The 11,593-nt window shown below is 56.2% G+C and overlaps 1 protein-coding gene across 1 annotated transcript; it reads right to left on the reverse strand.

Annotated features, from left to right (window-relative positions):
- Positions 1-1,814: 1,814 nt before the first annotated feature.
- Positions 1,815-8,090, reverse strand: KCNK16 (potassium two pore domain channel subfamily K member 16). Its single transcript, XM_045542108.1, has 5 exons — positions 7,870-8,090; positions 4,714-4,828; positions 3,497-3,663; positions 2,338-2,503; positions 1,815-2,035 (listed from the first exon to the last, which is right to left on the reverse strand). The coding sequence occupies exons 1-5, from the start codon at positions 8,080-8,082 to the stop codon at positions 1,815-1,817; spliced, it is 882 nt and encodes a 293-aa protein (XP_045398064.1). The 5' UTR covers positions 8,083-8,090.
- Positions 8,091-11,593: the final 3,503 nt, after the last annotated feature.

Here is an 11,593-nt window from a genome sequence, read left to right on the forward strand (position 1 = left end):
GCCTCCCTGGGCAATTTCCCCCCTGCAGAGGGGACAACCCTGTCCCACCCTGCCTTGGGATCCAATTCCAGGGACAAAAAGAGGCTCTGAGTGCGGGCATCTGGCCCCGCCTCAAATGTGTGTGGAATGCCCACCCCCCAGGCCCAGGCCAGAAACGAGAGGGCTGCTGGGGGACCGACCACAAGCGCTAAGAGGGAAGGGGCTCAGAGCCCCCCAGCATTTCCTGCAGTGAACAGTGGGAGGGACTCTTGAAACCACACTCAGGGGGAAGAGAAAGTGGAGGCCAAGTTTATTGTCTCAGGGCCCCGGCTTAAGTCCTTGGACTAGGGCTATCTCCAAAGGCTTGCTGTCTGTGCAGTCCTCCCTGGATCTCCCACACCACTGTTCTTTCCTTTGTGTGCCCCCAAAGAAGGACTCCAGCTGATTGCAACTTGCCCATGAGCTTGGGAGGCAAGGGGAGCCTTAACCAGGGGGCTTGTCCTTTCCCTGCTTCTGAGAATGCCCCCTAAGTCCCTCCTGCACCCAGGATGGAGGAAGGGTCCAGAGTGTGTGAAGAGTCTTCTCTTGGATGTGAGGAAGTCCTGGGGTGTAAGCTGGATCCCTCCTGCTGCGGTAGGTCCTTGCCTGGGTCTCCTGCCTGGAGCCTCCTCTGCTGCACAGCCTTGCTTGAGTCCTGTCCAGAGCATGCAGCCACCCACGGGCCTTCTTGCTGCTGGGTGGTGGGGGAGGTCGGGGCCAGAGTTTCCAGTTCTTGGTGAGATTGGGCCGTGGGATGGACTGGTCTAAATCTCTCCTTTTGGCCAGAGATGTTGCAATCTGGCAGCAGAAAGGCCAGGCCTGGAGAGCACATTCCTAAGGGAAGTCAGATCTCCATGGAACTCATTTTCTGGAAGGCTCCTGGGATCTGCTGGCTCTCTGGCTTCCCCGGGGGTGTCTGGAAAGGCTCTTAGGAAGGCAGGTGCCCAGAGGGAGTGATGAGGTCAAGGGGGTGCCCTGTGGGGGGCAGGGGAGGCCACGTCCAGGAAAATGGTGGGGGTAGGTGATACCCAAGAGGTCTTAAGCCTTGTTCAGCCCTGGACCTCGAGGCAGGGGAGCTGGCCAGCTTTGAGAGGCTGCCTGCCTGCCCCTCAGCAGAGAGCTTCCTGAGGACAGATATCCTGTTTTCACTAAGATTGTCCCAAAGTCTGTGCCCAGCCCCCTGCCAGCCATTCCCATGGGCTCTCATCATCTCCCTGGGTCTGTTCCTATTATAGCATCTTGGGTGCTGTCTTGGGGCTGCCTCTCTAGTCCTCCCACACAACTAGAGGCACAGCAAGGGCAGGAGCTTCTGCTACTGTGTTCCCAGAGCCTGGCACAGTGCTTGCACATAGTGGGGGCTTGGCAAATGCACACTGTGCACATATCAAATGAGGCAAAGATGAAGTCACCCTTTGTTGTCTATATAAACTCTCCTGGGAATGGAGATCTGGCCACAGTGATCCACCTTGGATTTGACTTTTCCAGGTTACCTTTGAGGAGAAGGGGTGGCAGGGGCTCTGGGACGAGGGTGTATGTCTCAATCCACACACACACACACACACACACACACACACACACACACACACACACACACACGTCTTTGATCCCATCTCTGCCTCTCCCCTCTGTTACTTTCTTGGACACACCTGTGTCTTTTCTCTCTCTGGAGCACTCCTGAGACCAGCCCTGGCTGAGAAGTGAGGGGGTGGGGAGGGAAGGTGGCAGGGCAGGAATCCAGAAGGCGTATAGGGTGGGCTGGGGAGGATGGGAGGGTCTGCTGGGGCCAGTCAGGGGCCTCATGCAGAGATGGGGATCTTCTGAGGTCTGGGGAGCCCGTCAGGGTCAGGACCTCCGTCCTTGGGGCCGAGGCCCCTGCTGAGCAGCCAGAGCTGGGAGCACCTGTGCAGAAGCAGTGGCCCCAGTGGGAGGATCAGAGCCAGCCACGCCAGGCCCAGGAGGATCCAGATGGCCGCCAGGCTCCGGTACACCGAGATGTAATGCTTGCTGGGGTCCGTGCCTGCCACAGAAAGGGACAGAATTAACGCCAGGGGTCTGAGGGCACAGCCACCCCAGGTTGCATAGAGGCCCTCACCAGCCAGGACCTCTCCCTCTTCCAACTAGGACTGGCAGTGGAGTCCCTGGGGGAAATGGCAACGGGTCCCAGACCAGAGCCTCCCGAGGATGTTGCTGAGACTCTGCAGTGGCCTCAGAATAACCAGAGCTGCGTGACCGTCAGTAGTTATCCTCAGCTGACACCTCTCCATCCCCTGAATCCCAGGGGGGCCCCCAGCCTGGGATATGTGACTATCTCGTTCTCACCCACAACATAGTCCCCGAAGCCGATGGTGCTGAGCGTGATGAAAGCAAAGTAGAAGCCCTCGCTGAAGCTCCAGCCCTCCACGTGGCTGAAGACCAAGGGTGGGAAGATGAGGATGACCAGTGTCCCCACGATCAGGAACAGAGCCAGGCCCAGGACCTGCAGGAGCTGTGAGGGAGGGAGTCTGCCCCTGAGTCCACTTGAAGGGCTCCTGGGTTGCGTAGGGTCGGGGGTCTGTGGCGGACGTGGGAGCAGGGCTGCATGAAGCTGGGCCCCTCCCTGCTCTGCAGACCTGGGGCAGAGTGTGCACCTTATCTATGTACGAGTGATCTTGCCCCGCCAGGGGAAAGGATTGGACAGAGGGATTGTTGTAGTGAGGCAAGGAGGGATTTGGAGACTGCTTCGGGCTTGGGGTCACACTTGAACAGGCCCCCTGGGGACTCATATTTGGGATAGAGGACTGTCATTGAACTGTCCCAGATTACTCTTGCACCCCTGCCCTTCTAGCGTGCCTCTGGCCTGTGAGGGGCTGGTCAGGGTGGGCACTGGGCCGCGCTGGGTGGCCTGGAGCTTGATTTCTACTGCACGAGAGGATGCTGGGGCTCTGTGATGGCCACAGAGATGCACTGCCCAGATGCCCCTTCAAAGGAGGGCTGTTGGCCAGCTGCCAGCTCCTAAAGGGCGCTCTTCGGCTGCAGAGAACCACCTTGCCAAGAGCACACTCTTCTGGGAAGGCCATACCTGGTGCCTGATTGCGGTGGTATTAAAGCCTAGCTGGTTCAGGAACCATGGGACAACTCTGATGGCCCACACGTGCTGCAGAGCTCCTTGAGGCCAAGGCTTTGTCCAGCCGCATCAGAATTCAACTCTTCCCTCCGTCCAATCCTGCATCTGCCCCTTCTTGTCCACAGGTGCCTACCCCCAACACCTTGCATGCCAAACTCTGTCTCAGCATCTGCTTCTAGACCTGCGGTCCCCAACCTCCGGGTTGCTGTTAAGAAATGGGCCTTACATCACCCCCCTCACTCCCCCAGTCTGTGGAAAAATTTTCTTCCATGAAATCAGTCCCTGGTATCAAAAAGACTGGGGACTACTGTTCTAGAGGACTCAACCTGCAACTGATCTGTCACAGCAGGGCTGTAGGGCAGGGAGCAGCTGTACCTGGGAGCGCCTGGGCTGGTCCTCCCACCTCTCCAGGGTGGCCAGGTGGGCACGCAGCCCTGTGCCCAGGTGGTTGAGGAAGACCACGTTGAGTGGGATGCCCACCAGGGCATAGAAGACACAGAAGACCTGACCAGCCTCCGTGCTGGGCGCCAGGTTCCCATATCCTACAAGGGAAGGGGGAATGTGCAAATACGGGGAAGGGAAAGTCCAGAACTGCATCCACTCCTGCTCCCCAGACTCTAACACAGGTTGTCTTCTGCCACCTCTGTGGGGAGGTGGGGAAGCTCCCCTGTTCCGCTGAACTCTGCTAGAATGATTTTTATTTGTAGGAATCCTGCTTATTTTTGAAGGCCCATCTCAAATGACACTGCCTCCATGAAGCCCTCCCGACTGCCACTCTCTTCCTCCCTACTGGGTATGATTTCCCGTAGTTTCATGTCATTCCTATCTAATTATCTACTTTGCCTTATATGATTGTTTTTGCTGTACTCACTGTATCCCTCTTTATTGGATTGGGGGCCAAGGCTGGGTCTGATCTAAGCTTCTATCTCCCACCTCCCACTCCATCACTCTACCTGGAATGTCACTTGAGTTCAAGGACAGTGTGTGGAATTGGACTTAACTGAACGGACCGGGAAGACCTGGGTTAGAAGGGGCCTGGGGGTGGGATGGAGTGGGTTTTCTGGCTGAGGGGGTGTAGCAGATGCTGTCAGTGCCCTGTCCCCTTGAACACTGGGAATATGCCCTGCAGCTTTGGCGGACAGTTCCTATATATAAACAACACTCCGCCCCCCACCGCCCTCATCTCTCTCTAGCCCAGAGATTTTTGTGGCTGCAGGAGTGTGCCTGGCCTCTGGGCAGGTCCGAAATGCTGGAAAGTTAGTACACTCAGGATCAGCTCTCAACCAGTGAGGGCGGGAGTTGGTAGCTACGTAGCCCCTAATTCTTGTCCTTTGCTGGGACTGTTCTGAGGACAGGCTCTACCTGGGCTCCGGGAGAGTCTCAAGCAGAGTGAGTCCGGTGACCCAAACCAGCAACTTGCTCATTATGGCAAACTTGATTTTCTTCTTCCCCCCATTTCACTTGCCCACTCCCCACCTGCACTTCCTGAATCATCTCCTAGATAAACCACACCCTGTCTCAGCGTCTGCTTTTGGGAAGCCCAAACTGAGGCAGGGGCCCTGGGGCAGCCCTTCTCTACCCCAACCCTTTACCTATGGTGGTGACGACGGTGCCTGCAAAGAAGAAACTGCTGCCAAAGTCCCAGTTGCTGGGGTTGGTGGAGTTGCCTTTGGGGTTCACACCTTTCACCCAGGCTTCCATGATGACCTGTGGGGGGTGGCACGGCAGGGGAGGAAGAGGGAGCTGATGGTTACTGAGCACCAGCTGTCACCACGCTCTTAGCAGGGTGTGTTTGTGTCATCTCATTTAATGATACCCTTAGATAGTGTCGTTCCCAATTCATGGGAAAGGAAAGGAAGGCTCAGACTGGCAAAGTGACTTGCCCAAGGTCACTGGTCTCCAAGCCAGGGCCTGTTCCACTGGCCAAGGCTGACCGCAGTGTGGGCTGTAAGCACGGGACGCTGGAGGGAAATGGGCCCAAGGAGGTGAGATGGGGGATGCTTCAGGAGGGCCCCAGTTGGAGATGCTGCCACGAGGATGACACACGAGTGGGCTGTTAGAACAACATAGGGATTTCAGGTTGGATGTGCCCAGAAGGGTTTTCTGCGGAACATGGGCTTTGGGAGCCACAGGGGAGCCTTGGGGCTACCCGAGTCTGTGGCCGATGGTGGGGGACAGAGAACCCTGTGTTCTCTGAGATTCCAGGTGAGCAGACAGCCTTGCTCTTTGCTGCCCCCTAGGGAGCCCCAGCCCATGCCTGCAGGAGAAGTTCCATCGAGGGCAGGACAAAGGTTGCATGTGCATGTGTGTGTGCATGTGTAGCGGTGGTGTATGTATATGGTGTGTTGTATACATGTGTTGTGTGTGTGGCTACTGTATGTTGCACGTGTGTTCACTGAACCTGCAGCTTTGCAGGCGTGAACCTAACAGGCCCCACCCCCAATCCCCGGGCCCAGCCCTCTTGGAGATGGGCAGGGCTCCCTCCTCCCCTGCCCCCCAACCCTCCCCCTTTCAGCACAGCCTTGGCACCTGGTAGAGCCCCAAAGGCAAGGGGTGGTGGGGGTGGGGTGGACACGGCAGCTCCCGCTTCCAGTTCCTGTGGGAGCCGTCTCCCACTGGCTGGGTGAGAGTGCTCTGGCCAGGGTGGGGTGGCCCTGGTAGGCAGGGCCAGTCTGGGCGTCCTCAGCCACGGGCTGTCTGCTTCTCCTCACTTTGGCAGGAACTGGCCTCTTAAGACGTGGATCTTGGCCTTTCTGTCTTTCCCACACACCCAGAGAGGCTGGGCCAAACATTGCCTAACACGCCTGCTCCCCGGAGACCCTCCCCGCTGCGGGGGGCCCTCACCCTAGTCCTGGGCTCTCCCCGGGGCAAGCCTGAGGCTCTCTGCCCGCTGAGGAGGGCCTTGACATGGGTCGGTGCTGACAGCAGGTGGGTGGGTGCAGGGGCAGCGGCGTTCTCATCTCTAGGAATCACGTAGTAGACAGAGAGGCAGACTTCTCAGTTTGGTGAACCTGGGCGGGCCATGCTTCCTCACGGAATCAGTGTTAAATACTGCTTTTAATACTGTTCATGGCTGTGTGTGTGTGGTGTGTGGGCGATTTCAGCAATAATGTGTGTTCTCCCAGAATCTCACCCCAGCATTCTTCTGCCACCAGCTTGACTCCCCCTGGCAAGTAAAGGTCTCTCCTGAGGCTGCGGACTCTCAGGGAAAGAGGTGTCCTGTCTTCCCTGGGGAGGCCCCCTCGGGGCTGCAGGCAAGCCAATGGCCTCCCTCCTTCTTGGTTAGGTCCCCGCCATCTCTGTAAATCCTTCCCCTGCCCTCTGGCTCCTGCTGTTGCCTCTAACCCAGGGCTGAGGAAGGAGGAGGTTTCAGGGTCTCCAGGGCCCTTGCCATACCCTGGGGCTTTGGGAAACTCCTGAACCTTTCTCAACCCCGATATCGGTACCGTGGCCCCAGCCTGACTAACCCTGTCCACCAAGGAGCAAGGAAGTGAAGCCTGAAGCCAGAGGCCTCATTTCCTGAAAGAAAGAGCCAGACTAGGTCTCTCACAACTTCGGAAAATTCTCTCTGACCACTCAGACCACACATCATCTAGGCCAGCTGTTCTCACTCTTGAGGGAACCTCAGCATCACCCGGACGGCTTCTTAACACAGAGCCCGTCGCCCAGCCCTGGAGTCCGAGTCAGTAGGTGTGGGGTGGGGCCCACAGATTTGCATTTCGAACAACCTCCCAGGTGATGCTACTGGGGGTTGAGTTACACCTTGTGAACCGCTGCTCTAGGCTATATCCTGGCCCTGGCACTTACGCTGGTCTGTGTGGGGAAGCCAGCTCTGTCTCCACCAGCAACTGTGCAGCCTTGGCCAACAGACTCCACCTCCCTGTGCCCCACATCCCTTCTACAAACTGGAGCTAGTGATAATAACAGGTAATTATGAGAAAACACCTGTACCACGACAGTCCTGTTCCCCACTGTTTTAGGCACATTGCAGATGCTCGATAAGTACCAATTATCATGATTCTGCACTTGCTCTGTTCCTTTGCAGTGGGTGCTGTCACTTGCTCAACCGTGTCTCAAATGCATTCACCTTCCCCCATGACACCTGGTTTTGCCTTGTTTCTGGGAGAGAGGGAAGCAGAAGGGGCCCAGGCAGGGGGTGACCCACTCTGCCACCAAGATTGTCCTCCATGGGTGCAGCGATGGTGGGGCTCAGCCACCCTGGCCGCTGCCCACCAAACCCAGCTCCAGGTGGAATGAGGCCGGGGCAGGCCAGCTTGGTGGCCACTCCTGAGTTAACCTGTGTCTCCCACCTGCAGCCCCCAGCCCAGGGACATGAGCTGGGGAGAAGGCAGAGGGAGTCACAGCACTGGAGTGTGGGGGAAGGAAATTTGGACAGCGTTGAGAACACTGACACACAGTTCACATTTATGCAAGTGCCGGCTTAGAGAATGCCTTTAATCTGCTGTCAAATGTCTGGAGCAAAGATACAATTACCCTCTTTGCCTTATAGGTGGGGACGCTGGGTCTGGAGAGGTTAAGTGACCTGTTCAAGGTTGCACAGTGATCCAGTTGCACACCTGGAGCCAGAATCCAGGCCTAGGTCTTACCGGGCTCTCTTCCCACCACACTCTGCTTCCAAACAGGGCATCAGTCCCTGGGTGGTGGCTCTGGACCTGCCATGAGAAGCCCCATTCCTCCCACCTTCCCGAGACTCTCCATCCCATGCCCACATTGTTCCCCTTCGTCACCTGCACAAACTGCTCCAGGGCCTGCTGGTCCAGGCAGGTGTAGTTCTCCAGGAAGCGCAGCTTCTCAAACTGAAACTCGTACCTGGACTGGGCCTCTGCCTGCTTCTCCAGCAGCTGGAAGACGGTGGCACCGAGGAGCAGGTAGCAGATGTAGGCCAGCAGTAGGGGCAGCGCCCGGCCACCCCAGCAGCCGCAGAGCCCAGCCCTGGGCATGGCGTGGCCAGGACCCTGCCAGGGCCTTGGGGGCTAGCTGTGGGGGCAAGGCGGCAAGCAGGCAAGGAGCACGCGCCCAGGGACCTGTGCCCAGCCTGCTGCCTGCCCTGCCCTCCTCCTTAGCACGGGTGTCTGAGCTGGGAGACTGTTTAAACAGTGCGGCTCAGCTTGGCTGCACTAAGTGCCCTGAGTGCAAACAGGCCTGCCACCCCCCACCCGGCCTTTTTTTTCCATGGATAGCAGTAAATCAGTGTCGTGGACCCCTCAAAGAGACCTACCAAGTTCTCCTGAGCTCATGTTGGCTCACCCTCTGCCTTCAAGCAGGATGGATGTATCTGGGCTAAATCTGATCTGTGCACCCTCTGCCCAGGCCTGAATGTCTCAGCAGCCCCTAACTCCATCACCCGTGAAGCTACAAGCCCCCAAGCTTAGGAGTTGGGAAGAGATCAGAATAGGTGTGAATGAACCCTCTACTCAGTTGCCTTGGCTACAAAACGGGGCTAGGAGAATTGCCTGCCTGGTGGGGGAACCCTGGTATGTGTAATCGGGGTGACAAATCAGGGCAAAGTAAATAGGCAAATGATAATCTCGCTCTGGGGCAGGACCAGGGTTGATGCTGCTAATAAGTTGGACGTATTGCTTTATAACTCTTGCTGATAATTTATCTTGCTTAAAATCCTTTAGCAGGCTACTGTCGGACGGTAATATATTGATTAATGAAATGTATGTGTGAATAAAAAAGGAACTTAAAGTATATCCTAGTCCTGGGGTACGAACTCCCTCTGAATAGGTAGAATTGGGGATGTTTTCCTTCTTCCTCTTCTTTGCTTCTGTGTGTGTGTGTGTGTGTGTGTGTGTGTGTGTAACAACCTTACTGAGATATAGTTCACATACCATATCATTCACACACTTAAAGTGTACAAGTCAATGGCTTTTAGTATACTTACAGAGTTGTGCAACCATCACTCGTCAATTTTAGAACATTTTTATCACTTCAAAGAGAAATCCTGCACCCTTTAGCTATCAACCCCCTGCTCCCCAGCCCAGCCCCCTCGGCCCCTGGCAGCCCCTCCTCTGCTTTCTGGCTCCATGGGTTTCCCATTCTGGGCTTTTCACATGAATGGGATTAGATGATGTGGCCTTTGGTGTCTGGCGTCTTTCCCTCAGTATACTATTTTCCAGGTCCATCCATGTTGCAGCATGTGTCCCTACTTCCTTCCCCTCTGAGGCCGAGCAACGTTTCGTCATATGGGTTTACTGGGAAGACTGCATTTGTTTATCCATTTGCTGTCCCGTTGGTGGACATTGGGTTGTTTCTATTTTTCCATTATGAATAATGCTGCTAGGAACATTTGTGTTTGAGTTTTTGTGCGGACATGATTCAATTTCTCACAAGTACATACCTATGACTAGAATTGCTGGGCTATGTGGTCATATTATAGTTTGTGTTGAGCTTTTTGAGGAACTGCCAGAGTATTTCTCAAGGTGGCTGTGCTATTTTATATTCCACCAGCACAGTGGGAGGGTTCCCATTTCTCCACCTGTGTTTTCTGATGCTTCCTTTAATGAGCTGTGGCTGCAGACACTGTCATTCCCCAGCCAGCAGAACCCCAGTTTTGCACATGTCCACCCCAGGCGATGGGGTGTGACTGGCCAACCCATCATGGTAATCCTGCTCTCCAGTCCTAGGCCGAGTTCCCCAGGAGCAGCCCCCGGCAGGGCGCTGTGTACGAGCGGCAGGGGGAAGTGAAGGCTGCAGGGCGTGGGCAGCAGGGCCAGGCCAAGGGAAAGCCAGGCCAGGCACCGCAGCCGCAGCTTGGCCTGGGTCCTGGGGAGCTCTGCTGGGTGAAGGGCACCCCAGTTAGTCCCAGGTGGAGGTGGGGGCCCCACACCAGGCAGACATTTGGGCACTTCTGGCTCTGCGCACGTGCAGGGAAAATGGAGAGGAGCCCCAGGGGCAGGCCAGGCTGCAGAGGAAAACCACTTAAAGCCTGGGGAAGAGATGTGAGAGTTGAAGTGACCTCTGCACCCACTTTCCCAGGCCCCCTTGCAGCTGGGGGTGGCTACGTGACCTCGTTCTGACCATATTGGGCAGAGGCGGCTGTGGAGCTTTGGGGCAAAGTTGTTCTGACGAAGGTTTGGCTGCAGCTGGCCCCGCTTTTCTCCCTCTTTCTGTCCGGAAGGCACAGCTGACTGGACCTGCACAGCCATCTTGTGTCCGTGACAGAAGGGTCAAGGGAATTGCTTAGACGTTCAGCCAGCTCCTGCACACACCTAGCTCTGGATTTCTCTTTATGTTAGAAACATAAACCCTGTTTGTTTCAGCCACTGTTAGGCATTCTGTTACTTCCCAATGGTTCTTTTTAAAAAAGATTGTTCAAGGGTTATTTGAGTTGGAGGGAATAGGAACACACTCCAGTTATCCTAAGTAACCAGACGATTTGTTGTAGGAAGCTGGGAGCAGCCACCATCAGCGTGGCCTGACCACTGTCCGCAGCGGGGCCCCCTCTACCCGGCCGGCCCAGTCCCTGCTCTGCCCGCCAACTCCCTGCCCAGGGCTCTGCTCCACGCTTCAGCTCCTGTTGCCTCCGCTTCTTCCTCTGGGTAATTCTTGGCTTAAATCTTCTATGGCTGAGCATCCACGAGTACCTTCCCATGGTGGGCTGGCCTGTGTCCAGTGCCACCCTCAGCTGACCTGCCCCAGCCAAGGGGGCGGGGGTATCGTAGGTGCTGGCATTGCTTGGAAGGCACCGTGGTGTGGCAGACACTGTGGCTGGTCTGTCCGGGACAAGCAACGATTTGTTTTTGTAATAAGGAGAGAGAGCAAGAGCGCTTATAGACAATGAAAAGTAAGGGGCAGAATTTTACAATTTTCAGGTGTATGAAGGATCGAGAGAGTGGCAATAATATGGTGTTCTGCATCTGCTCTAAGGCCAAAACCAAGACCAAACTAAGCGAGAACAGCACCGGAACAGCACCGTGTCACAGCCCGCCGGGGCGAGGCGGAGCCGCGGGCTGTGGGTACTGAGGAAGCCTTCCATCCACCCTGCGGTTCAGGTGTGGCCCACCTGGGGGTGGTGCGACGGGAACCCATCTTCTCTGGAATATTGTGGCTTCTGAATTCCTCCGAGGCCATCCGGGGGTCTCGGAAGTGATTCTGCACAAGCCCCACCTCACACGGTCCCAGAGCATCCCGGACAGCACTTTGCTGGGATGTGGGCTTGTCTTGGAGGGAGAAGAAAGCATTTGGAGTCACAAAATTTGCCCTTGCTTGGTTTTCCTTTGTGTTTTTGGAGAGACGGGGTAACAGAGTGCTGGCAGTCATTCCTACTACAGACTCACCAACGCCCAGCTTTTGGAGTTACACCCGACAGGCCGTGTGGTCGTCAGACCCCACTGGATGGCCTTAGAGAAGCCCAGGGTGTGAGGAGGTCTCGCGTGTGTCATTTCAGGCTCATCAGCGATGTCCACAGGGCCGCAGGCAGGACTGAGCAACCTCTTCAGTGCTTGC

The sequence above is a fragment of the Lemur catta genome, chromosome 2, assembly GCF_020740605.2.
Source record: "Lemur catta isolate mLemCat1 chromosome 2, mLemCat1.pri, whole genome shotgun sequence".
NCBI lineage: Eukaryota > Metazoa > Chordata > Mammalia > Primates > Lemuridae > Lemur > Lemur catta.

Coding starts and splice junctions, on each gene's coding strand:
- KCNK16 (XM_045542108.1), bottom strand. CDS start 8,082: ATGCCCAGGGCTGGGCTCTGCGGCTGCTGGGGTGGCCGGGCGCTGCCC. Junction 4,829..7,869: donor CCCTGGAGCAGTTTGTGCAG/GTGACGAAGGGG, acceptor CACCCCCCACAG/GTCATCATGGAAGCCTGGGT. Junction 3,664..4,713: donor CACCGTCGTCACCACCATAG/GTAAAGGGTTGG, acceptor CTTCCCTTGTAG/GATATGGGAACCTGGCGCCC.